The sequence below is a fragment of the Leguminivora glycinivorella genome, chromosome 14 (genome assembly GCF_023078275.1).
Source record: "Leguminivora glycinivorella isolate SPB_JAAS2020 chromosome 14, LegGlyc_1.1, whole genome shotgun sequence".
Lineage (NCBI taxonomy): Eukaryota > Metazoa > Arthropoda > Insecta > Lepidoptera > Tortricidae > Leguminivora > Leguminivora glycinivorella.
In genome coordinates this window covers 1,149,132-1,176,882 of record NC_062984.1, presented here as the reverse complement: position 1 = coordinate 1,176,882, position 27,751 = coordinate 1,149,132, and the positions used below count along the sequence as shown (strand labels likewise).

Genomic DNA, 27,751 nt, shown 5'->3' with positions numbered 1-27,751 from the left:
AAACTAGTGGTGCATCAAATGCACGTAATAAGTATTACATAAAGTAGTGTAGTGATGTAATATCATGGACGCGGATGACCCTAGAAGACCGCTACATGGTATGTGAACTTTTATCCTATCTCTAATTGAGTTAGTTTACGATAAAAATATGCGATTGCGAATGTTATATGTACTATGTATTGTGGTGTACACTTCTGCGTTTGTATATGGACATTTTTGCAGTATTTCGTAGTGAATTCTTGCTATTTCTACCGGCCTTGAGGAACCTGTCTGTACGTTTATATATTCAGTTTCTACTGTGTTAATAAATAAGTAGAGTCTGTTCGGAAAGAGAAGAGTCGTGGAATGTATTGGGCCCCATACATTTCACGACAGGACTCTTCTCTTTCCTAATAGACTCTATACAAGACAAAGATATGGATTTCTCTTCATCTGTTTCTGCTCTATTATTTTTATTGTATGTTACATGTAAGAAAACCCATATAACCATAATCGGTCGCCGTTCCTACGCAAATCCTCCTATTTTGTGTACACACAGGTCTTCGGGTCTCAATGATTAGTCGCAGTACGGTCGACGTTTAGTCGCGGCGACCCAAATGGGGACGATTGGTAACAGGCACAAATGGTCACAGAAGTGACAGAAGTGTGCACTACGCGTGCACACATTGTTACCGTTTGGCGACTACTTTCCCAAAATCATTCGTTCATTTCATTCTTTTCGAATGGCGACTGTCAGAGACGTCAAAGTAAAAAAGAAATAAAATCATTTGACATTAAAATGTAATGGCGTAAGAATTTGTTAAAGATAAATATTGTTTGCATTTGTAATATAATGTGGGCTAATTACCATGGCCAATTAAATTGCTCGAGTGATTTCATTAAATAAGTCTAAATTTATCAACGCGCCATCAATTTACCTCAGTTTAACCAGTAATAATATTATTGACTACTCGGTGTTTGCGTGTTATGTATATTGATTGGTGAAGTTTTAGTGCTCCGGTGCATATACTATACTGAAATAATAAAAATAAGAAAACCAATAAAGTTGTTAAAATATGGATTAAGACGGTAATATTCCATGTAAAAAACAGTCGCCAAACGGTCACCAAACGGTCAACAAACGGTCGCAAAATGGTCGCAGCGTACACGCGTGACCGAAAGCAGAATGGCTTCTTGTATTCATTTTTTTCAGGTATCCTCAAACTTTATAAACAATTAAATATGCCGTCGTACTCAGTTGCCCTCACTAAAGAAGATTAAAAAAAATTGTAACGTGCGTACCGAGCCGCTGGGTTGTAAAGGATCGGGGATCATATTATTATGGTCTTCTATAGAGCAACTAGTCTTTTGCGGCATTTCACAATTGACACTTGTTGAAGTAGTCGTCATTAATATTACTATCAACATTAATTTCAGCGATCTGTACTTCTTTTGTCAAGATTTTTGTATAGATAAGTGTCTACAAATTTGTAATGCTAAAGAGACGTAAATAAAACGTAGTAGAGTAAATAATGTGTTTTTTTTTGTAACCCAAACAAAATACTTGTAGATACGAGTGCGGAAAAGAGGAAAATCGATACGAGTAGCGATATATTAATACACGAACGAAGGGAGTGTTTTAAATCGACACGAGTTGTGAATATCCTTTTCGCACGTGTATCGTACGACGATTTTCAGTACCTAAATCTAAGCTAAGAGTTTCGACCAGACAAGAAAAGAATCATTGCTTGATTTGCTCGCACTACTGCGTTAAAAAAAGCAGCATCTGTACTGAAAAAAACTATCATTGCGCAACAGAAATTCTATTAATATCACAGTAAATACTCTATTTCATTTGATTCCTACTTTTATTGTGTAAAGTAAAGCAACACTACACTTCATTTTTATCAATAAGAATTAAAAATTATATATTTAATACATTAAGTAACTATAAAGTGCTTATCTATTTGTATTATCATTCTGCACTTTTCTTAACTTTCCCACATTTCTATAAAATGTCGAAGAGTGCTTAAATGGTCGTCGTCGTTTATTATTATTTAATTCGCTCATATTTAAATGATTCAAAGTAAGCAGTCCACAACTTCACAAGACAGTTTGAGAAACCTTCGTATTTCAGATTGTCATTTGCGGATACAGTGGTTTAGGAGGAGTTCGGTAATCAGACCTACACATGTGTGTACAAATTCTGTCAATGTCACTGTCAGAAACCGTTCTGACAGTGACAATGACAGCCACAAATTCGTCCACATGTTGTTACCGTTATGTGTGCAAACGTCGACTAATAAAGTGTCGTTAAAAGTCATTCTGACAGTGACATTGACAGCCACAAATTCGTACACATTTTGTTACCGTAACGAGTGCACACGACGACTACATTTTGTTATTGTATCAATACGGTCGCATTGTTTGCACGACGTTACCACGCGTTATGTCACATTTGACAGTTAGTTACTGATTTGAAGATTTTGCGACTGAAATGGTTGTATGGGAAGGATATAACAGTTGAAATCCAATTAGTATACGTTTTGAGCTGTGGCATCTGTTTAACGTTAACTCAAATTATTTACTTAATGTATTTGTTTATTTAAACTTTATTGCACAATTAAAGAAACATGTACAAATGGCGGACTTAATGCCAAAAGGCATTCTCTACCAGTCAACCATTGGGTTAAACAGACATATATGTTGGTGCAGGATTATCTATCCGTTGAATACAGGCACGAGTATAAAATAATTAAATGTTAAGAAAATGAGTATTTTTTTACGAAACCCTTATAATTCTTGTTTATTAAAAAAAAAAATAGATTAGTAAACTGTTCCGTGTATGTATTACTAATATTACTATCAGTCTTTGTAAACGCTTATCAACGTCACTGTCATTGTCACTGTCATTGTCACTGTCATTGTCATGGCGCCGTCACTTGAATGATCGCAGCATATTGTAAACAATAACTTTACTCGTTATGTACTACAAGTATATAATTATTTATATTAGTTACTCCAGTTAGATAAAACTAGTGGTGCATCAAATGCATGTAATAAGTATTACATAAAGTAGTGTAGTGATGTAATATCATGGACGCGGATGACCCTAGAAGACCGCTACTTGGTATGTGAACTTTTATCCTATCTCTAATTGAGTTAGCTTACGATAAAAATATGCGATTGTGAATGTTATAGGTACTATGTATTGTGGTGTACACTTCTGTGTTTGTATATAGAAATTTTTGCAGTATTTCGTAGTGAATTCTTGCTATTTCTACCGGCCTTGAGGAACCTGTCTGTACGTTTATATATTCAGTTTCTACTTGATTTTCGTAACTGTAGAAACTCAGGCAATTTGTGAACCGGTCGTATTAGACATTGACGCCCCTCAGTTTTATTGTAACGTTGGTAATTAAATATATAACTAGGTATACTAAATATTTCAGGGATAAATGTCACTAAAGTAACAATTAGTAATTGATTCTTATCTCATTTCTATTCAGGGGACATAAAATTGTTCAAATTTCAATTCCACATTGACCAATTAAGGGGTTGGAAGTAAATAAATATAAAATATTGGATGACACCCTTAAATACAGATCAACTTAGCCCCAAACTAAAGCTTGTACTATGGGTGCTAGGCGACGATATACCTACTTATATATATAAATACGTACTTATATACATAGAAAACATCCATGACTCAGTATCTTACTGGGATTCGAACACGGGAACGCAGCTTAGTAGTCAGGAAAATTATGATATTGCAGTGACAGGTTGCTAGGTCACAGTCAACTTCTATGACACCCACGGGAAGAAAGGGGGCAGGGAAATTCTCTACCTGACAGCATGCAGGGCAAGTGGAGCTAGGATGAAACCTTGATTCTACTATACCGTCTGGTATGAGTGTATTGTGTCATTCGCTGATTACATTGGTTGGCAGGAGAGCAAGTTCTGATAATTTTCTGTTGCGCAGTACAAGTAGGATTGCCATAATTCTGCATACACCAAGACAATGTTTAATTTGAAGCATTGTTACCCGGTGTTTCAGTCGACAAGATAAGAAGTAAAGTTCCATCCCAGTCCCACCATACTCAGTCAATCTGTGTATGAGTAAGAATGTCCTATAATATGTATCTTATACTATTAAACGAGCAATTCTTGTATATTTATTTATTTATTTATTTATTTATTTATTTATTTATTTATATATACAGACGATCTCGGAAACCGCTCTAACGATTTCGCTGAAATTTGTTTTGTGGGGGTTTTCGGGGTGAAAAATCGATCTAGCGTAGCCTTAGATCCCGGAAAACGCGAATTTTCGAGTTTTCATGAGTTTTTCTTTCGCATTTGTAAACGTAAAATATGGTCCTTAATTTCGCCGCGCGCGCATCGATTCCGCTTAGCTCAGTCGCACGAGGTCGGTCTAATGTACGCAGATAGATCGTAGGTGTCAGGGTTTCGAATCCCGGTCAGAAATTAAATTTTTGTTTTTTGTCTTTTTTTTTGTTTTTGTATTTATAAGATTTTTTTTTTATCTAAAGACGTGATATATTAAAATAGAACCGAGCGAAGCTCGGTCGCCCAGATATTTTATTTATTATTGGTGGATCAATAAAATATTTTTCTTACAAGTTCCAAACCAATCAATGCTCTTGCGGCAGTACTTCTGGTGAAACATTTGAAAAGTGGTCCTCTAAAGCATCTAAAAGTAAATGTAATATGTAAATGGTAATGTTTGGACTGACTCCACGAGACAGGCCTAGCCTAGTGTGGTGGTCAAAGGTAAAATCTTTTGTAACACTTTTTGGCAAATAAACTATTTTTTTTTTTATTTTTTTTTTTATCTTTCTGCAGTATCACCTTTTTCGAAATCAGAAAAAATATAAAATAAAGGTTTTTTTTTACACTACGTCGGTATACTCAGTAACTGTGTACATCAATAGGAATAATATGCCAAGTCATGGCCCAATAACAATATGTAGTATTTAGAATGTCTTACAACTTACTGTTCATTACTTTAAAGATGTTTGTTGAATGTTCACATCACCAACTTTAAATTCAAAACACAATTTATTTGATCACTTTCTTTCAGTACTTTTAAATTTGTATCCACTTTTAAAATTATACTGTAAATGTGAAATATGACTAGATCACAGTTATAGAGGTAGAATCATTTTGCAAGGCACCCCCAAATTGAACATAATTATTGTAACTACCCACATTGTTGGTAAACTTATTAGGATGTTTTTAAATAAGGCGAAATAAAGTAGTAGTTTATGAAGTTGATATTTTTTTTCTAGCTTTTGCCTGTTTCATTTCGTCAGTGTGAAAAATGATAATAAAAATAATTGATAAAATTTATCCTTGAACTTATTTTTACTTTAATGCATTACTTAATTATAATTACTGGGGATATCAGATTAAATCTAAACGAAGTAGCTTTTTTTTAATATAATTATGAGTATTGACCTGTTTCTGAAATAAATGTTTTTTTTCATTAAGGTTGTTACAATTACATGCAGGTACCTATTAAGTACACAAATAATAAGTGCCTGAAGTAAGCTTGGTCATAGAGCGAAAGAGGCCATAATAATACATTGCTATAATATTTGTGTAGGAGTTATCGTAACTTGAGCAGCATTGGAATTGGAGTTCCATGCAGTTGCATTTTGCATCATTTCAGTTAACTCACATTAAATAGCAACTTGTTATTCTTGTTAATACTTAGGTACTGCAATGTTATATATGTTAAATACTTTAGGAAGACTAAATTTTTTTACGGATTTGTCGTGTAACATTTTTTTTTCTAGCCTGCGTTAGTGTCCCACTGCTGGGCAAAGGCCTCCCCTCTCTTCCTCCACTCGACTCTATCACTCGCATTTCCCCACCAGTTGGGATAAAATTTTTCCAGGTCGTCGCACCATCTCCTTTTTGGTCTGCCTGTACCTCTACCTACACCTATCGTATCGTAGTCGTGGGTGGGTGGGTGGGTGTAACATTATAAATAATTATTGCAGGCAGGCAAGCATGGTCGCGTGATAAACGATATAGTGCCAGGCCGTCGTTTTCGCACTATTTGTAAGTGAGATAGGGACGCACCATGCTATAAAGTTTATCGAACTATTGTGCTACGCGCGCACAAGTCAGTTTTAGAATAAGTACTATACTTAACCTAAGTAGAAATCCCCAGTTTTAGGAATCCAAGTCCCGCAAGCATTATTGTTATTGTCCGGCCGAACGTTTGTTTTCGGCCCTAGGTTCAGCTGAATCGAGACTGTTTTTTTTATGCTGTTTATTATAAACTACCAGTTCGCCAAACGTTAAAATATCCTTAAAGATTCAGCGTAGGTATGCTGTTATTTACCTAATTTTATATTATGATGATGATGTAGAAATATAAGATATTTGCTTGTAACTTATGTTTTATTGTAAGTTTAATATAGCTCTAAAACTCAGTACTTATTGTGATAAAATAGATTAGTAACATATAACCCGGCTATATTTCCGAGCTCATATAATCCGGCAACCTTCAAATCAAAAGTGAACAGGCATCTTCTGGGCGAGCTCACTCCATCGTAGGCCACGTCTTTGCCTTTGGCTAGTCTGTGGTCAAGAGTAAGCCCATTTATAATAATAAAAAAAAAAGTAGGTTTTCAAAGATGTTATAGCCAAGCCATAAGCAAAGATATAATTATATGCGTAACTCCGTATAAGTTAAATGGAGTGTAAGGAAAAAAGGTATCTAAATCAAAAATATATTGTTATTGAGGATAGTTTAGATATCGCTATACTTTTACTCTGATTAATATTTTATTTAACAATGAAATAATGGTGATATGTCACTAAGGTTCTAAAAGTTTCAATCCTGTGTCGACAGATGGCAGGAAATAAACCGTAAGTCCGTGACTTCAAAATTAACTTTGACAATACACCTCTATTATTATACTCCGTTCTCTTTGATAATAGTTTCAACAGTAATAAACTAATTAGTTAATGTTAACATTAGTTTAGGTTTAATCCTTTAGGCCTTAATAACTCAGATTATATTAAGTTTTATCCAGAGTTAATATGACTGTGCGTGAACAAACTGTGTGTGTGATAACCAGAGATCGGACGGATTTGCGACATTCTTAGTGACTTACGTCATTTTAATGACTTTTAGTATGAGATGTCGCACAAAAATCCGATCTCTGGTGATAACAGTTCAACGTAATACTCGTTTTTCGCATCTTGACATCACAAGGGTTCTATTTTTCCATTTCGAGGTACATTCAACGATTTTGAATCCTAGGCCTCTGTAGAACCTTTTCACAGTTAACTTTGAAGTGACTTATAATGACAAATACAGCACAGAGTCAATAAGACAGGGTTCTAGAGTGGCCTAAAATTGAAATTGGTAGGCAGTTACCTACCCTAGAATTAAAAGAACCTCCAACCTTAATTTAGGCCTATGGTAACTGCTTCCTGGCTTGCGTGTAGTATGCTAACATCTCAGGCACTTATGAAGTTAAGATTGACAGTCTAGCCGCTGATGAGTGCATGACATGATCTATCATATAGGTATTATAGACATAGCTACTAAGTCTACCGCTGACCGTGCCAAGTATCGAACTCTGATCTCCAGATTTACGCGGTTAAATCATAATTCATGCGTCGTCTTACTCGTACTTAAGATTATTTGTAAATCTGTACCAAGTTTTTGATCAAGGCCACATAATGTTATAGTTATCAGCTGTGTGTAGGTATAATAAAACAACCGATACAGCCGAATGGCGCTTGGTATTTGGAATGACGAAATTTCATTGAAAACTATATCAAAAATATCTTCTCTCTCTCACTGAGCGTAAAGTAACATATTTGGCAGTTGTATTGTAATCCAGAAAAGCGCTAAGACTTTAAGGTACAGAAGGGCAATTACGATTAGGGGTTATTTTGAACTACTTAGGTACTCTGTACTCGATCTTTTTCCATGTTTTACATTATTTGCATTATTAAAGACAGTGTCATAATATGACACGCGTTTTATATAGAGCTGAAGTTAACAGTGTAAAACTTAGAAAAAAATCGATCAGTTGAAAATGGGTAATTGCCCCGCTGTACTTTACACAAACTCTGCTCTCATAACGTACCGCAGTCTAAGGTTCCGTCACCGAAATGGCAATACCTTTTCAGGTGTCCTGCCGTTTCGCCAAAAAACGTTTCGTCAAATTTCATTTCCCAATAATCATATAGCAATAGTTTCATTTCCCAAAGTATTGTTTGGCAAAGGTATGTTTCGCAATGATTTTGTTTGGTCAAAATATCATTTGGCACACTTTTACTTAGTCAAATTTTATTTAGACAAAACTTTATTTCGCAAACGTTTTTAATGGCAAAACTTATATCCAAAAAACATGTTTGGTAAAAATTTCACATCACAAATTTCGAAAATATTTAGGCATTTGAATTTTCATTTCTACGGGATTAATTTAATTTACCGAAGATTTTTTTTTGCCAAATTTAACTTAAAATTGTCAAATGATAATTTCAGTTTTATTCCCAAGGCTTCAGTTGGACACGAAAAGTTTGCTCAACTTTATTTTTGTCAAATTAATATTACTGGACAAAATTATTTTGTCAACTATTTTTTTGTCAAAAAATGTTTCTACAAATTACACCATGCAAAACCACGTTTGACAATAAATATTACAAGGCATAAATGTATTGTTATAATTTTATTAGTATTGTAACAGAAAACGCGCGTGTGACAGGGTCAGTTTAGGTGCGACGACGAGCGAAGCGAGGAGGAGCGTGTTAGGTTGACAGTGAGCAAACCGGAAATGGCTTTTTAAAGTAATTAAAAATTAATAGAACATAATTGTCTTGAAAACATAAGGTTAAGGGATAAGAGGAAAAAAAGTACGACCTACACATTATTTCACACAAATCTTGGACACAAAGTATAAAATCAACAAACAAATTTCTAGTGCGCCATTTAATTACAATATATTGGGAAATGGAAATTTTGCTTAACAATACCTTTGACTAAATAATATTTGGTAAAATGAAATTTGACCAAGTAAATATTTTGGGAAACAAATACTTGCCAAAAAAAGTTTTGCTAAATGTCAATTTGCGATAAGTTGTTTTGCCGGTTTACTGACGATTCGCCAAAAAACGTTTCCCAAAGTTTCACATCCCAAACTATTATTCCCAAATTATCATTTCCCAAATAAACGTTTGGCAAAACAACTTATTATGCTCATTCATTAGCCTCTCCAAATTTATCATCATCATCATCATCAATAATCAAGCACATTAAACACCTGTTAGATAACACTCACAACGCGACCGGCTCCCAAACTAAGCGCACGCGCCACTCAGTGCCGTCATAACATAATTCACTCCTCGTAAACCTTAATATAATGAAATAAAGGTTATATTTAGTCGTTTAATGTGAACCATGTGGAGTGTCATGTGTTTGTAAATTGATATTTAATTTGATAGTTATGAGCGGGGTTATTGGAAATGGTAAGCGTTTTTACATAAATGTCAATGATAATTTTAGGTTGATAAAGAAAAAGAATACCTACTCGTACTTGAGTGAAACTTGTTTTAAATATTTTAATGGGTTGGATTAGCAAAGTAATTTCTAGATTTTTAACATTTTAATTGGGTCATGATTAACTATAATAATGTTGGGGTTTTATGGATGCACGTTATAATAGTTTTATTTATTTATTTAAACTTTATTTCACAAATAAACAAAAATGTACAAATGATGGACTTAATGCTACTGGCATTCTCTGTCAGTCTACCATCGGGCGTAACAGAGACTAGTTTTTGAAGATTTCTATTAATATTTTTTCAATTAGGCCTAATAATTATCGTAATTTTTATGGTACATAATTGACAAGTTACAAATTTGAGGTGTATAGTTGCAGTAGAGACTCTCTAGACTCTTTTTTTGGACATAATCATGAGATAATGTATTATTTTAACTACAAAACGATGAGACCCCGAGAGACTGGCAACAGTGGCAACCTGTCACTGCAATCTCACAATTGTCACAGTTTCGTTTTCTTTCAACTCCTTATTTGCCAAAAGTGGTACGGAAACTTGAGTAGTTTCATGTGCTCTGCCTACCCATTCATGGGATACAGGCGTGATTGTATGTATGTATGTGAAAACATGAGAAAATAATATTTATGTGGCCAGTTTTGGACAAACGTCCCACTTTGTCAACATGAATTAGAAATTCATTATACGCGATTTAATCCGTTTCCATAGTTTTATTTTACTCATTGGAGTTGGAGTTTGATGTACTATCAGCTGCAAAAGTGCATGGAGAAATTATGAATGAGTATATTGATAAATTCGCTATGCACTTTTGCAGCTGATAGTACAACATCCCGGCATCAATACAAATGGAGAGGATAAGATGCCTCTAAATTCCCTTAGCAGTTACCATAAAAAAAAGTTTGATGTACAAATGAAAATTATGTTTTAAAGTACAATTGTCTGTGTACTAATTATTTTACACAAAAGCAAAGTAAGCGTCGTTCATCCTTAACTCAATGAATATGTTTATTGGCCGTTTCTCTTTTACTTTACGATTCGATCTCTATGAGTTTACACGTAACGTGTTGCCGCAGTCCACGATAGCTATTCCATTGTTTTTACAGCGTTTTGTTTAAGAGCTAATGGTAGATCGTAAATATTTTTTATTTTATTTTATTTAAAGTGACATGAGGTACACAAACAACAGAACCACTGGTGGTCTAGCGGTATAAGAGTGTCGTGACTTCCAATCCGCGGGTTTCGCGGGTTCAAAGCCTGGCTCGTACCAATGAGTTTTTCGGAACTTACGTGCGAAATATATTACCTAACATTTAATATTTACCACTAACTCTTCGTTAAGGAACACATCGTGAGAAAACTTGCATACACCTGCAAAAGATTTTAAAGGTGTATGTGAAGTCCCAAATCCGCATTGGGACGTATATGTATCTGTGGGCCTAGTGAAAAAGGGTATAACTCAAATTGACTCGGTGAAAAAGGTCACAAGTCCGAGGTGGGACTTGTGACCTACCTATAGGCTCAATTACTTATTAAAGTGGCTCTAGTGAAAAAGGGTATAAGTCTCGTGGAGCGCAGGTGAAAAACGGCACAAATCATTTAAGGGACATACACCATTTTTCACCTGCGCTGCGAGACTTGTACCCTTTTACACTAGAGCCTCAGTTATTTATTTATGTTCAATTGTTCATCCACAGGGCATGCACCGGCCGAGCCGAGTCGCGTCCGTCGCGCCGCGACGAAGCTATGCGGTTTGGAGTCTTGGAAGCGGCGGGTCCCCATCACAACATGGCTGCCGAACTACAAACTGGAGTATCTGTTCCGGGACTTTATAGCTGGTTAGTATTATCAGTTCCATGATGCATTGGAAGTTGGAAGGTCTGGAAATGTAATATCTGGAATGAGGTCCACAAAGGTCACTATACTCACGACCCTCAGCATTGAAAATAACGATGTAAAGAGGAGAACTCTTAGGCCATGCTGAAGCGTTGCAACATGGCTGTCTAATGGAATAATAATAGGTGTTTCGGGAGTTCATAGCTGGTAACTCTCTCGTCCATCAAGGTCCAGGACGCCTAAGACGTCTGTCATCCGCAATGTGGTCCACGTAGGTTACTACCCTCCGTATTGAGGAGAATGATGCAAGGAGGGTTGTCAAGACATGTTCCAGGGTCGCGACGAAGCTATGCGGGTTAGAGTCATGCGGCCCAGTCACGACATTGGTCTAAGCGCGACAGCGGTGAGCGGCGGCCATACATGGAGGATTGGCCATAAAATTTATATTTTGAATAAACTCCCGACTTAATGGACCGATTTTCATGAAACAGGGCTCAGTACAACACTCCCGACTTTGTTATAAAATGATTCAGGGCATGTTTTGATTTGAAAAGATTTTGATTTTGGCACTTTTGTTATAAAATGATTCAGGGCATGTTTTGATTTGCAAATATTTTATTATTTCACTTTTGTTATAAAATGATTCAGGCCATGTTTTGATTTGCAAATATTTTGATTTTGCCACTTTTGTTATAAAATGATTCATGGCGATGGCGGGATAACCTGGACTCATTTTTGATTGGCTGGCCAGAAGTAGCACTAGACAGAGAAGATTGGAAAAAGAGGGGGGAGGCCTTTGCCCGGCAGTGGGACACAGTAGGCTCTGAATAATAATAATAATACTCACTGATAAACCCAATAAACATGACAACAAGCTTTGTTCATTAGAAGTTCGATTTCTTGGTACAGATTTTGAGACGCAACGATAAGTAAGAGTGAGTGGGAAATAGCTGCATCTCTTTCTTGAATATACTTTTGTTTCAAAACTTGCAGCAAGAACTTGCCCGTCTAAACCTGGCTTAACAACTGTCGGTGAAAAAGTTGATTTGCCCGGTACTGAAGAGTCGAATACGCCCCTGTTCACGAGATGACCTCGTCCCCGAGTCATCACTGTCATCAGAATCCATCCATTGTTAATATTGTTGTACTACAGACTAAACAAACAATCTGATAGTTGATTACGCTTATCACGGATCATCTTGCAAATAAATCTGATTCCACATAATCTGACACTGCTTACATTCACTTTATAGTATTTAGATAGTAGTACTTTTGTACATCATTTAACACTTTCGAAACCGGGCTCTACGCGGCGCTACGACATTTTCGCTACATACGGGGAAATCCATGTAATCGGCTACGCTTCTACGAGCGGTGTGCCCGACAGTCGGGTTCTTGGTAGCGAAAGTGTTAAGTCAACATTAATTACAAGGTGAAATGAAAAGCACCGTTCAAACTTTGCATAGTGACTTTTGAGGTCATAATGAACAACATTTACTATGGGACCAATGCCGAAATCGCAAAAAAAGATTGTCTGTTTTATACATAGTTAAGTTACTATGTAAAATTTGAACGGTTCTTTTTATTTCGCCCTGTACTTTTTTCAGAAAGCCGCGATAGCTGGAAACTAGGGTTCGATTCCCGGTTTCGCCACCACTGAGCTTCTTTAGTGGCATAAAGTTCAATATGTCAGTGATTGTTTTGACATGCAGTAAGGTTCGAATTCGATGACGTCACTACATCGCTGATAGCGTTTTCGGTGGCCAAAAAACAAAATACACACATTTATAATCGAAAATACGTAGTCATCATACACTTTTAATACCCAACATCTTTAAATATTGTTTTTTTTATGTCAAATATATCCGTGTGGTGACGGGTTAAGAATTTCACCACCCCCTTTCTTATCGTGGGTGTCGTAGAAGGCGACTGTGGGATATGGGGTAAATTGTGGCGTAGGCGAGAGGCTGGCAACCTGTCACTGCAATGTCACAGTTTCGTTTTCTTTCAACCCCTTATTTGCCAAGAGTGGCACTGTAACTTTTGCAGTTTCATGTGCTCTGTCTACCCCTATATGGGAAACAGGCGTGATTGTATGTATGTATATTATGTACCTACTACAGAAGACAATCATTTTTTGTGCCAAATTCGATATGAGTCTAGTAGCCTATTGTATGTCGGTATGTGCTAGTTCTGCAGTGTAAGAAGTGGCTGTAACTTGAACTTATTTCTTCATATCGGTGTCCAGTGCCAACATACCTCCTTCGTCGATAAATCAACAAGACATACATACACTGTGTGACCACATATATGCCAATACAACCTTAACGCTTTTTTCTTTAAGGATCATTGTCTCAGACGAAAGAAATGTAGATATTTCCTTTTATAGTGTATTTAGTTGATGGTTCGCAGGACACAATAATTGGGTGATGCATACCAACTGGTTATGTAAAATACATAGGTACACGAACCTGTTTTATGATACAGATACGATACACATGTGTTTGTAATAATTAATGTTATACCTATACCAAATGAAGCGAATGTAGCCCGATTTTCTAATATATTGGAGATAATGTGCTCAATTCAAATAGGGTATCTCACAGATAAGCGTGCTCCATCGTAGACCGCATCATCACGTACCATCAGGTGTGATCGCAAGAAGCGGTTAGTATGGACACTCCGATCTGACTGGCATTTTAGGAATGTGACTATTGCGATCGTGACATATCCAGCAAAACTTGCAATCAAATTTTTTTTTCCAGGTTTGACAGTGGGCTTAACCTCCATTCCTCAAGGAATCGCGTACGCCATAATAGCAGGACTGCCGCCTCAGGTGTGAAATGACTCCATTTTGGTAAAGATGAGACCTTCACTAACATGTCCCGAGTAGAGTCTAGTAAAGTCGAAAGCACTATTTATTATCAGGTGTTCATAATAATACAGTCACCAGCATTAAAATTGTACAAAAAGAAGCCTGCATAAATATGTGACACGCCCATAAGGCTCTAGAAATAAGACTGTCAGATATTTTTGCGGCCTTACTTTTATGCGATGTTATTGTCGGTAACATTAGTATAAGCCAATAAAATTCACTATTACAACTTTCAACACTATAATATTTATTTAATTAATTTATTTATTATTTATTTATTTACTATCCTGACCAATAAAACTAAATTGAATTCCAGGTGGGCCTATACTCCAGCATCTTCCCTGGCTTTGTATACGCCATATTCGGCAGCTGTAAGGACGTGACCGTCGGCCCAACGGCCATTTTGGCGGCTCTGCTTGCCAAATATGTCGCCAAAGCCGAGGCCTTCGCGTATCTGGCTGCGTTCCTGTCTGGATGTGTTATTATGCTACTAGGAGCGCTGCAATTAGGTAAGTAACCTTTTTAAGTGTCTTCAAAAATGTTACCAAATCTGCCCCAAGTTTCTACACCATATTCGGTAGCAGTAAGGATGTGACCGTCGGCCGAACGGCCATTTTGGCGGCTCTGCTTGCCAAATATGTCGCCAAAGCCGAGGCCTTCGCGTATCTGGCTTCGTTCCTGTCCGGATGTGTTATTATGCTACTAGGAGCGCCGCAGTTAGGTGAGTTTAGGTCTAAATGTCTCCGGAAATGTTGCCAAAGCTTCCCCAAGTTTCTACGCCATATTCGGTTTCGGTACCTGTTAAAATGTGACCAACGTCCCGACAGCCATATTAGCGGCGTTGCTGGCTAAATATGTCGCCAAAGCAGAGGCCTTCGCGTATCTGGCTTCGTTTCTGTCCGGATGTGTTATCATGCTACTAGGAGCGCTGCAGTTAGGTGAGTAATAGGTCTAAATGGCTCCGGAAATATTACCAAAGCTATCCCAGGGTTGTATGCCATATTAAGTGGTTGTAAGGGCGTAGGCCGCTCTGCTCGATGGGTCGAGTATTTTTGTGTCCTTATTTTGAAGTTATGCTTTTGATAAACAAACCTTTTACTATACAACTACAATAGGGTCTATGAAATAACTGATAACCTCAATTCTTCATTCTTACTTATATTATAGACAAAATGAAATAATGCTTTTTCATTGTTATCACTTATCAGAGTTATCTACAGATGTATTACGAGTAGTTGAACGTGGTTATTAACACCACGTTGGTTAGTAAATTGCATGACATGATAAAGCATTATCGAGATTAAGGGCCAGATGCATTTAGCCACATAAGCCACATTTGACAGACACAACATCGTCACGCAGCAGACGTCTATGGAACTTCCCATACAGTAAAATTTAACGAACGCTTTAACGGTGACAGACGGTTTGGTGCAACCGACCCTAAGGGTAAGGGCCAGTAACATCGACAGTTAACACACACATCAACATATGAGATGCGTCACGCAGCATAGGTCTGTGGAACTTCCCATATTTTTTTGCACGCTTTTGTACTGTTAGGAAGCTCATTTCATGAAATAGTCTACCGTTGTCCCGTACAAACGTGAATTTTCTAAAAATTGGCTGGTGTAAGAGGACTCAGGCATTGAGCAGACTTTGTGTAGGTACAGAATAAATATCGCCCGCTTTAAACGTGGAAGAAAAAATCGAGCCCATGGAATGGAATGCTCCTTTAGTACAACCCTCCCTAAGTCTAGTTTTTAGTTGAAAATGATAATAAAGTATTTAAGATGAAGGGTATGTTTCCAGGGTTCCTGTTGGATTTCATTTCGAAGCCGGTGATCAGCGGGTTTACAGCGGCGGCGGCGCTGCAGATCGGCGCCGCTCAGCTCAAGTCCCTGTTCAGGCTGACAGGTAAAAAATCCTTAATAGGCTACTTGACCCTTTTTTAAAGTCTATCTTATATTACTAATTACTATCCAATTAACTGAAAAAAAGAATACTACCATATTTTATTATGACTTGAAAACCGCAAAAAAACATTTTTAAAATATACTTTCACGCAAAAACAACATTAGCCAAGTCAATCTATAGGTTGTCTGTGCATGACGTATATCGAATTGAACACAGAATTTTCTGACACTAAAGTATGAGGCATAAAGTTCATTATGCCACTGATTGACTCGACATGAAGTTAGGTTCTATGACGTCACTACATTGGTCTGACAGCGCTTTCGCTGGCCAAAGTTAAAAAAAATATTCATCCATCAAAACATCCATTTTTAATCGAAAATATGTAGCCATCATACACTTTTAATACCCAAAAATCTATGAACATTGGTTTCTTATGCCAAATACTACAGGAAACAATCATTCAATCATTTTTGTGTCAAACTCAATAAGAGTCTAGCAGCCTATTCAGACCTAATGATGACTATGAACAGAACAGATGCCTATGGAGGGACCTAGTCTTCAACAGAATGACATGATGTCACGATCCTCAGTATTGAAGGGACTACTGAAGAAGGGAGATGACTAGAATCTAATAACCCTCAAGAAAAGCCCTTCAATCTTTCCCCACCTTACTTTACTTTAAAACGATTTCCCTAAAATGTGTATATGTCGACGACCTGTCTGGCTCAGTCGGTAGTGACCCTGCCTGCTAAGCCGCGGTCCTGGGTTCGAATCCCGGTAAGGGCATTTATTTGTGTGATGAGCACAGATATTTGTTCCTCAGTCATGGATGTTTTCTATGTATATAAGTATGTATTTATCTATTTAAGTATGTATATCGTCGCTTAGCACCCATAGTACAAGCTTTGCTTAGTTTGGGGCTAAGTTGATCTGTGTAAGGTGTCCCCAATATTTATTATATTTATTTATTTATGTAAGGGTTCCTTTTGTACCTTTTTGGTACGGAACCCTAAATATAGATGTACATTGCAGGATCGTCGGGCAGTACGTTTCTGGAGGCAGTGATAAATTTCTTCAAGAACATAAAGACGATACATTTGTGGGACACCGTGCTAGGCGTCTCCTGTATAGTGATACTACTGCTTTTGAAAGTAAGCGTGTCTGCTAATATTCCTTACAAACATTTTTTGTTACGTTAAAGTGCACTGGTCCCACCGCGAGCTAGTAAGCTCATAAGCTATCAGCTATAAAAACGAACAAAAGATAAGAATTCCCATGCAAATAAACTGAAGAGACACGGCGATATTGATAGCTCACCGCTTGGCGAGTAACTATAAACATCGCCGTGTCTCTTTTATTTACACGGGGGTGATTATATCTTGGACGTTTTTATAGCCGATAGCTCATAGTTTACTAGCTCGCGGTGGGAGCAGTGCCTTATTCATAAAAAAGTTACTGAACTGGTTAGTAACTAAAAGTTTTTATCCCGTTCTCACAAATACATGAGTCAACATGACTGATAAAGACAAACGATGATTAGCTAATTCAGGTTTAAAAAGCGTAAATATCTTGTTTTTAGATTCCAGTAGGTACCACACAGTATGTATGCACTATAACTATACAGTAGGTGTATACTTGATCAATAAAATAATAATAAAATCAAGTAAGCCCATTCGTGTGCAGCTACTATTGCTCAAATAACCGTACTATTTCTGCCTTCTAGCGCCTAAAGCTCTCAACAGACGAGCACTCGACGCGCGCGCGGCGGCGCCTAGCCAGTATATGTCTGCACATCATGCGCGCGAGAAACGCTCTCGTAGTGTTCGCGGCGGCTTTACTGGCGTATCTACTGTCTCTGAAGGGGACTTTACCTTTTGCACTTACTGGTAAGCTGTCCTACTTATGGCCTACTTTCTGCAGGGCTAAAATGGACGCCTATCATTTGTCACCAGCACGTCTGTCGCCTTCTAACAAATAAGTAAGTGCGATAGTGATGCATGATATACAATACAAACACACGACCATGATACGGCCACAACCTTAATATAATTAGTAGGTCTACACTAGACACAATAGTGACCAGGCATACATGAGTCTGCACATCTTGCGCGCGACTCGCGCGAGGAACGCTCTCGTCATTTTTGCGGCCGCTTTTCTGGCCACTTTATAGAATAGAATAAATTCGCTCGAAAAACCGCTATTATTAAACCGGTTTTTAGGGGAACGCACATAATGGTTTCGTTCGATTAACCGGTTTAGAACAAAACAAACCGGTTTATTCTGCAGCATGATAGGTAACACTGTTCTAAGCAAACAAAACAAGTCGCCGCGTGAACGTATGGTTTATTTCGGTTAAAATAAAGTTCTCATAACGTTCGCGTTTTTTAGCAAGTTGGGAGTAAAATTGAAATAAACCGGTTTAACCGGTAAAAAACCGGCCTAAAAGCCTTGGATTCCACATCTCAAATATAAATAAATATTTATTTCAGGTACGATCATGGGCGGGCTGCCACATTTTGGTCCGCCGCCGTTTTCGACAACCGTTGGTAACCAAACGCTCGGCTTCCAAGACATGCTGGTCGTCTTCGGGCCCGAGGGGTTCGTGATGCCGCTAGTAGCTATTCTGGAGAGCATCGCTATAGCTAGAGCTTTCGGTGAGTTATGGTGCCCTGGTACTTTGCCTTAGCCAGTTACTGCTATTTTCAAAATGTAATTAAAGATAAATTGTAAATACACGTTGAAACTATTTGAACTCTTTGACCTCATTTTATATTTTTTCTACTCCCGAACTGTTTATTCGTCATTTACAGGGTAGTGCATAGATCTTAAAAACCCAGCTTTCGCCAGCGTTCGCCAGCTTTCCGCGCATGCGCGCAGTAACGAAAAAACTGAAAACGCATTGTTTGGCTCTGTAACCATGGCAACGCATTGGGCAGCTAACTGAATATTGTCTTCGGTTACCGCGATAGTTACTCATGAAATAAAACTATGAAAACGGATTAAATTTAACGGATTGGTGTTTAACTGAGTCAAAAAATAGTCGTGGCGTCTTTATTAAGCATTTTCGGCTTCGCCTCAAATAATTACCTACGCCACTCGTCTCTTTTGACCTCCTTTAAACGCCTGTTGCATAAAATACTATTTCACAATCAAAAATGTATTTCTTTCAGCTGGCAGCAAGCCCGTAGATGGTACCCAGGAGATGTTGGCCGTAGGGGCCTGTAACATAGTGTCTTCCTTCTGCCAAGCCATGCCGGCCACGGGGTCCTTTACTAGAACAGCGTTGAATCACGCTTGTGGAGTGGTCACCCCCGCTGGCTCCATGTTCAAAGGTAACACATCTCTTGTTGAGTTCTGTGCGCCTGGTACTTTCAAGTCGATGAGTTCTGTTGTCAGGACCACACACAGAGAAAACCCGTTGTTTTTTCACCATACTCGCTCGAAAACGGTGTTATTACATGCCTACATACTGATACGTAATGAGCTATTTAGCTCCAGCGGCTGCCATAGCGCCGCACGCGTCTTATCTTACTTAAATCTCTTTTTGTATCATTTTTGGATATTATATCCTTATACCTAAACTTCATTAGTTTTACTTGCACCTTAATCGCCTGCAAGTTATTCCACCACCACACCCATCATTCCCTGCAGCAGCTGGTGTATTCTCTCATTTCTACTTCTACTGTTTTGTTTTAAGTCTTTGTATTTCTATTTCTGATGTTTGTAGTGATGTATTGGCTGAATAAATGAATTCTATTCTATTCTATTCTATTCTATTTTACCGCCCTAGGGTGGTAAAGTGAATACCTGGGTGGAGTAGGGTGGTAAAGTGAATACCTGTCAAAAATTACAAGATGGCGGCCGCATGTTCGAAATTTCAATACAATTAGCTTAAAATTTGGTTATTAATGTTATTATTTCGCGAGTGTGATGAAAAACCTTTCGTTCGTAATCCTTCACTTTCCGCCCTTAATTCACAATGTACTATTATGGAATTAAAAGTAATCCTTTTTTATTTTCAGCTCTACTAGTCCTTCTATCAGTGACTCTACTAACCGACGCATTCTATTACATCCCGCGCGCCGTGCTAGCGGCCGTCATCATAGTCGCTATGATGTCCATTATAGAGCTCGCTATCATACCGACTCTATGGAGGAACAGCAGTAAGTATCAGCTCTACTAGTCCTACTGACGGTGACTCTACCAACTGACGCGCTCTACTGGCCATCATCGTCGCTATGACGCCCATTATAGAGCTCGCTATCATACCGACTCTATGGGGGAACAACAGTGAGTATAGGTGGAATCAAAACTCTTAAAAAAAACTTAAGTCAAAATAACGTAAAGTAACGACCCTGCCACAGTATAATAAAGACTACTTTCGTACAGTATGGCCACTCCCGCTCCCCGCTGAAGGTGCCGCCCACCCGTTCGGCTACCTCACAGTTACTGCCTGTACTACGCGACCAGTCGACCTGTCATATCTCACTCATACAAGCATGGTACGCGTTCACCTACACCTACACGAACTTAGACAGTGTATTCTTTCATATATTTGATCGCCATTGGCTGAGGTGTGCCCCCGCCTTCACTCGTCGAATGCGCGGCGTTATTCAGACTTAATTTAAACCTGAGTGACCCGTAATTCTTTTTTAAATATGTTTGAGGAAAATGAGGACTTAGTATCAACTGGTCTAAAATGCAAAATACAATGTTTTTTCCGTTTTATCTTAACTATAAAGCGATACAGCGCGCGGGGCTCCTATTCTGTTTGTAGATACCTAACGAACCTAACCTACCTATACCTGCGGGCGTAGCACACTAGTTGGATAAACTTTATCGTATTGGTGAGTTCCTACCGCACTAAAAAAAAAACTAAAAAACAAAAGTGTAAAAAGGACAGTTATATCATTTATCACGCGACTGTGCTGGCCTGCCTGGACGTTTCGCGTAAACCAGTTACTGCTATGCGTGTTTGAGTCTCACGGGGGTTTTATATGTGGAATGTTGTTTAAATCGCGGGGCAGGGTAGTGCCCCCGCCAAGTCAAGCGCGAAGCAAACACTGCGGTACCATATCCTTTACCAGTAAAAATGGTTTTAGAACCATTTCGCCGCATTTTCAGGCCCCTATTTGAGAACCTGGATTAGACCAGAACGCAGAAATTTTCGCCATCCAGTAGGGTCACATACTTAAAATCCAAAATTTCAAGTCTGTAGGTCATTTAGTTTCGAAGTTAAGCGAAAGAAAAGTTTCGCATTTATAACACTCATTTATTATTATAGTAATTGTTGGTCACTTGGCCGTTGAAGGGTACAAAACCAGGTGCTCCATGACACCATTGCAAAATTTCTCGCCAGAACCGCTACCCTTCAAAGGCCAAGTCACACAATATTGACTATAATAGTACAGAAAGAAACCTTAGACGTGGCACGACTTTGTCTAGATTTCATTACTTTTTAGAGATAAACTAGCTGCTCTATCGAGACTTGACTAGTTTTTTACAAAATGTTTTCGGTGGGATTACATTTACTTTATATATAAATATTTATCTTTCAGAGCTGGAGCTTGTAGTGTATGGTGTGACAGTGATAGTGGGCTGCACGCTCGGGTTGGAGTACGGCATCGCGGCCGGCGCGGGCGGAGACGCGGCGCGCGCGCTAGCGAGCAGCGCGAGACCCAACCTGCACCCGGCTGTCTTCAAGGTATATTGCGAAGGCCGGAGGCCGAGCTCCGCGTAGGGTCGAAGCCCCGGAGCTTCCCCGAGAGGCTTCTAAACACGCGAGGTCGCATTCCAAGCTGTGGACAAGCAGTGCTCTCACGCGGAACACTTTTAAACTAAATAATGATACTTAGCAGGGACGACATTCGGTGGACGACATTCGAAAAACTGCGGGGCACTTCTGGACAAGATTTGCCTAGGATCGGGATAAGTGGCGTACACGAAGGGAGGCCTATGCTCAGCAGTGGGCAATTAACGGCTGAAATGATGATGATTATGAAACAGTTTAGGACTAAATTAACCTGAGACCGTGTAAGATATCCCCAAATACTAAACTTTCTTCAAATTCCAGGTGGGGAACCAATCTTGCATCTCGCTCACACTGACGGGGTCGCTCGGGTACGCGAGCGCGGAGCACTGCGCTAGCGCGGCGCGGGCGCACGCGCGCGCGACGCCGCTCGTAGTCGTGCTAGACGGCCGGCTGCTGGTGACTGTGGACCTGGGGGTCGCTGAGGTCAGTCTACATACATTAAGAGGGCTTTCGTGTTAAAAATAGTGAAATCGCAACCGAGCGCTCGATCATACCGTGTGTGGTATCAAATTAAAGGGCTTTGCGAGTAGTTTATAAATATATATCACATTATAGGACTTTTTCTACTTGGTCTAACAAAATATGAGAAAATATCCAAAAGTGGTAATAATTGTACCGGTGAAGGCTCGTTTTCAAAAAATTGGCAAAAATCAATAATAGCAATGTATAATCACTAAGGCATAACAGCAATTTAAATAAACGTTGCAGATTAATTTAGTACAAAACTTACTTCGATGTGATGTAGATTTTCAAAGAAATTGTCACTTAATTTTAGGTAATTTCTGAAAAAAATTGAATTCACCTTAGGCTAGTTTACTCTTTTTCAAAAACTTTAAATAAAAATCTAGTCTGAAATGATTGTGGTACAGGATATACGAATTATAAATTTACCCGTTTTAATATTCAAAATTGTCCAAATTTTACAAATAAGATCGACTGATTCAGCTCTATACGTGCGTTTTTCTAAACGTGCATTAGAGAAAAATTCATAATTAATTTAGTGAGTTAGTTTTCAAAAATCCAGTCTTATAAAAATCAAGATAATAAGATGCTCTAACTGGAACTTGAATTAAATAAATCTATTGGATAACGGAAAGTGTAGTATTTCACCGACTAAAACTATCAATTTTACATTATTTTGACGTTTTTTTTGAAAGCAGCCTTAATACATTATTCTTATACGCTCCTTCCCTCATTACGCTCAAAACCCGCATTACGCTTAAATTTATCACTCCAATATCAACTTTGCTCTCTTGTTGCACAAATAACTATTGCTACCATGTCCTTGAATGGAAAAATCCCACTTTGCTCCCTAACATGGAAGAAATGTACCCTTTCCGAATGGGGTTTTTTTTACAATTATAAATGTGCTTACTCTTGGCCACATACTAGCCAAAGGCAAAGAAGTGGCCTACGATGGAGTGAGCTCGCCCAGAAGATGCCTGTTCACTCTTGATTTGAAGGTCGCCGGGTTATATGAGCTCGGAAATATAGCCGCCGGCAAGAAGTTCCACTCCTTGGCATGGGATGTGAAAAAGTAAATAATCTAAGTTTATTTTTTCAGAGTCTCCTCACAACCATCTTAGACCTGGAAGAGCAGGGTCACCGGTTCTTGTTCTGGAACTTCTCGGCGCGCCACCGGAGACTGCTGCTGGAGCTGCAGCCTGCCTTCCAGGACAAGTTCGTGGCTGGACCCAGCATAGACCAGCACATACTAGGTTTGTTCCTCTTTCTGTTTCACCCAAAATACCCTTCTTGCTAGTATTTGCATAGACCACAGAACACCCCACTAGAAGCCAAATGCAAGCGATATTGTTCGAGACGCAAATCACCAATCCTTGCGGGGTGAGGCGGGCGCGCACGGTGCTGCCATTGGTCGTTTCAAATAATGGCGCGCCTTTATGATTAGCAGTAGGGATGGGAATGGGACATGTCTATTATAGACAATGGTACCGGTACCAGTACTGTGGTGAATTTGTTTTGCAACAAATTATAATATTATAATTAAATTATAATAAGGCCTAGTTACCCTTCGGGTTGGAAGGTCAGATGGCAGTCGCTTTCATAAAACTAGTGCCTACGCCAAATCTTGGTAGTAGTTTCCAAAGCGGACCCCAGGCTCCCATGAGCCGTGGCGAATGCCGATGCCGGGATAACGCAAGGAGGATGATAATTGTGATAGCATCTCAATAAAAATCATTCTAGTAACTAATAACTAAACTGTGCATTTTTACTTACGTTTACTAAGTTAAATAACCAACTAAATATTCTAAACTAATCAATGAACTAAATACCACTACAGACTCTACAGATTCTAGATAATTATTCACTATTACAAATCTGCTTTCTTTTATATTTCATAAAATGGTAGCACATGGTACGAACGGCAGTACGAAGTTCCCGCAACAGACATAAACTAACATGGCCCCATGCCTAGTCGTTTACGTGAAAGGGATAGCATATCACATTTTTAACTCGGTAAAGAGGGATGGACGCGCCTCGGCGCCGCTCAGCACAACCATATTGACCAGTATAAATGAACTCCGCGGACAATAAACAATATTCAACAAAATAATTAATTTCACTTAACTGTGGAATGTTGTTCCATTTTTTTACATGTAGAAGTGTTAGAAGACTTGCCACACCACTTTATGCTGTAAGAGACCATTGTTTGCAACCAAAATTGATTATTTAAGATTTTTTCCCGAGCGGACACGGACACTGTTAGCGGGTCGTATACTTGGGCGCTACTGATCGGTGTCGCACGCGTTCAAACTTTTATAAACCTGATTTGTCGTATGCTTGGTGACCGCGAGTCGCCCTGTAAGGGCCATCTTGTTGTATTGATCTGTGGCATAGACTAATTGGGATGTTACTCTTGTTTTTCATGATTAAACAAAGAACTTTCTTCGGGGTGGATGGAAAATGGGAGTTTTGGTGATTCTTAAAACCACATAAACCAAATTTTATTTACTCTGTCCTAAAAAAATATCATACATAAACTGAATAAAATAATTATGTTCATAAAAATCGAATTATTTTCCTTTTCCAGCTTTAGACATCCAAAGAAGACCAACGATAGTATACTGAATGTAAAACACCCCTGTAGAGAAGAAATCTACAACTGCAGCCTTACATACGTTATATCTTATTTAAAATTGCAAATTCCAACGACGAGCGACTCGAATTGTCAACTGCCAGCATATCTCCGATCGGCTAGACCCATTGGCTAGAGATGTGGCCTCGCTCTGCATTTTCTATCGCATGTATAACGGGGAGTGCTCCGAGGAATTGTTCGGATTAATCCCTACCGCTTCTTTCCGCCATCGCCCTACGCGACAACAATTCCATCGTCATCATTTAGATGGCTGGCAGTCCTCAACTGTGCGTTTCTCCAGAAACTTCCTGCCCCGCACAGCTAAACTGTGGAATGAATTGTTGCCTGCGGTATTTCCGGACCGATACGACCTTCAAATCTTCAAGAAAAGAGCGTACACCCATCTTAAAGGCCGGCAACGCACCTCCAACACCTCTGGTGTTTCGGGTGTCCATGGGCGGCGGTGATCGCTTACCATCAGGCGACCTGTCTGCTCGTTTGCCTCCTATCACATTAAAAAAAATAATAATAATGGGACTTTTAGCGGTAAGTACGTGGGATTTTCGTTCCGGAGCCCCCGGAGGTCGCGAATTCGAACCCCGGCTCGCACCAATGAGTTTTTCGGAATTTATGTGCGAAATGTCATTTGATATTTGCCAGGCGGTTTTCGGCGAAGGAAAACATCGTGAGGAAACTGGACTAATTTCAATAAGGTCTAATTTACCCTTCGGGTTGGCAGGTCAGATGGCAGTCGCTTTCATAAAAACTAGTGCCTACGCCAAATCTTGGGATTCGTTGTCAAAGCGAACCCCAGACTCCCATGAGCCGTGGCAAATGCAGGGATAACGCAAGGAGGATGACTGACCGGCGTTCAAAGAACGGCATTGTCCCCGTGGAGCAGACACAATAATTCGCGATTAAGTCCCGTTCGCAATTTTAAATATGTGTAAAAATCGTGTAAGTTTAAATCAACGTTATATCTTCTTATGTATTACATAAGTTTATGTATTATACTAGTAAAATTAGCTAGTCACTTTACCTTTACAATGGTGCAAGCTGTAAAATATCTAGATTTAAAATGACATTGATTAGATTGAAAAAATGTTGCTAGATAATTTATTAGCAGCAGCATTTGTATTTCATATAATTATTTGTCATACTTAACATGCCTTTATTTCTGTGTTGTATACGTTTTCAAATACAGTACAATCTCGATAACCCGGCACTCCAGGGTGCGTAGCCGAATGGCACAAACGCTCACGAAACGGAACGCTCGTAGATATCTATCTCTATCGCTCTTGCGTATTGGCGCCACAGAGCCAGACTACCTTTCGCGGCGTTTCGATTTCGTTTCGCGTCGGAGAAATGCCATTCGGCTACGGCACTAGTAATCCGCACTAAAATGTGACGTTATCTGGGTAAAGGGACCTTATCGCTCATAACGCCGTAAGCGCCATCTACAATAAATATAAATATATAAATATAAATATGACAATAAGGTCCCTTTACCCAGATAATGGCACAAATAGAAATGCAAATGATAATTTCAAGTGCTTTACCATCTATACGTAAATTATCAGTCTGACTTCACTAGAAAAGTGGCTAATAACCTAACCACAAAAAAAAAGAAAAAAAAAACCGACCGCGACATAGTAGACCGATTTTCATGAAACATGGCTAAGAACACTCCCGACTAACTCAACTTTCTGACAAAAAAATTAAATCTAAATCGGTTCATCCGTTCGGGAGCTACGATGCCACAGACAGACACACACACACACACACACACACACACACACACACACACACACACACACACACACACAGACAGACAGACAGGCACGTCAAATTTATAACACCCCGTCGTTTTTGCGTCGGGGGTTAAAAACCAGATAATGGTCAAATATTTTTTGAACTTATTATTTCAGCACAGTCTTTATACGACATACATAAATGATGATATATAGAGAATGGCTCTAATTTCCAGTAATCCGAATTTTCCACTAATTCGGCACCGTGTCAGCAATAGTGCCGGATTATCGAGATTGCACTGTACAGTGAAATAGATAATCGATTTAAATAACCACATTAAATGTATTTTTTATAGTATTAGTTTAAATATTTTTGTATCCAGTATAGTTAACACAGAGATGTCGTTTCCTCTCGATGGGACAAAAGCAGAATCCTCATACTTGTGTGCGTACAAGCCTAGGTCCTCTCCACTATAATAGTTCCTTTATGTTTCAATATGTATAATGTATAGGTATGTATCTACACTTTTCTGGCAGAAAAGTCCTTGTTCGCATAATAATCCTTCCTACAAGCTACAAATGAGAGATTGACCATTATTGCAATTCTTGACTATTTTTATATCCCTTACCCCTTTATACCGGGTGCCCGGTAATTAATGGACAACCTTTTAACCACCAAGAGGGCACCTTATACTGGTCCAGAAAATCGACTTTAAGGTTTAGTAAAAGTCGCATGGTTTTCGAGATTTTCACTTTTTAAAATTTTAGGTAGTATTAAAATTTTAAAAAGTGTGAAAATCTCGAAAACCAGGCGACTTTTACTAAACCTTAATGTCGATTTTCTGGACCAGTATAAGGTGCCCTCTTGGTGGTTAAAAGGCCTGTCGCCTGGTTTTCGAGATTTTCACACTTTTTAAAAT

The 27,751-nt window shown here is 38.7% G+C and overlaps 1 protein-coding gene across 4 annotated transcripts; it reads left to right on the top strand.

The window, feature by feature from the left end:
- LOC125233331 (sodium-independent sulfate anion transporter-like) lies at positions 1-25,794 on the top strand. Of its 4 annotated transcripts, XR_007177844.1 has the most exons (15): positions 2,939-3,109; positions 11,247-11,387; positions 14,151-14,221; positions 14,577-14,769; positions 16,067-16,171; positions 17,204-17,322; positions 17,895-18,057; positions 18,661-18,825; positions 19,342-19,503; positions 20,194-20,334; positions 21,730-21,875; positions 22,245-22,406; positions 23,548-23,701; positions 25,036-25,146; positions 25,611-25,794. XR_007177844.1 is itself a non-coding variant. In XM_048139303.1 (14 exons), exons 1-14 carry the CDS (start codon positions 65-67, stop codon positions 25,071-25,073), a joined length of 1,794 nt encoding a protein of 597 aa, XP_047995260.1. In that variant the 5' UTR covers positions 1-64; the 3' UTR covers positions 25,074-25,331. The 4 variants fall into 4 exon arrangements, 3 of the variants coding, with proteins under 3 accessions (XP_047995260.1, XP_047995259.1, XP_047995261.1); XM_048139303.1 differs by lacking the exons at positions 2,939-3,109; positions 25,611-25,794 and adding an exon at positions 1-98 and having other exon boundaries at positions 25,036-25,331; XM_048139302.1 differs by lacking the exon at positions 25,611-25,794 and having other exon boundaries at positions 25,036-25,331.
- Positions 25,795-27,751: the final 1,957 nt, after the last annotated feature.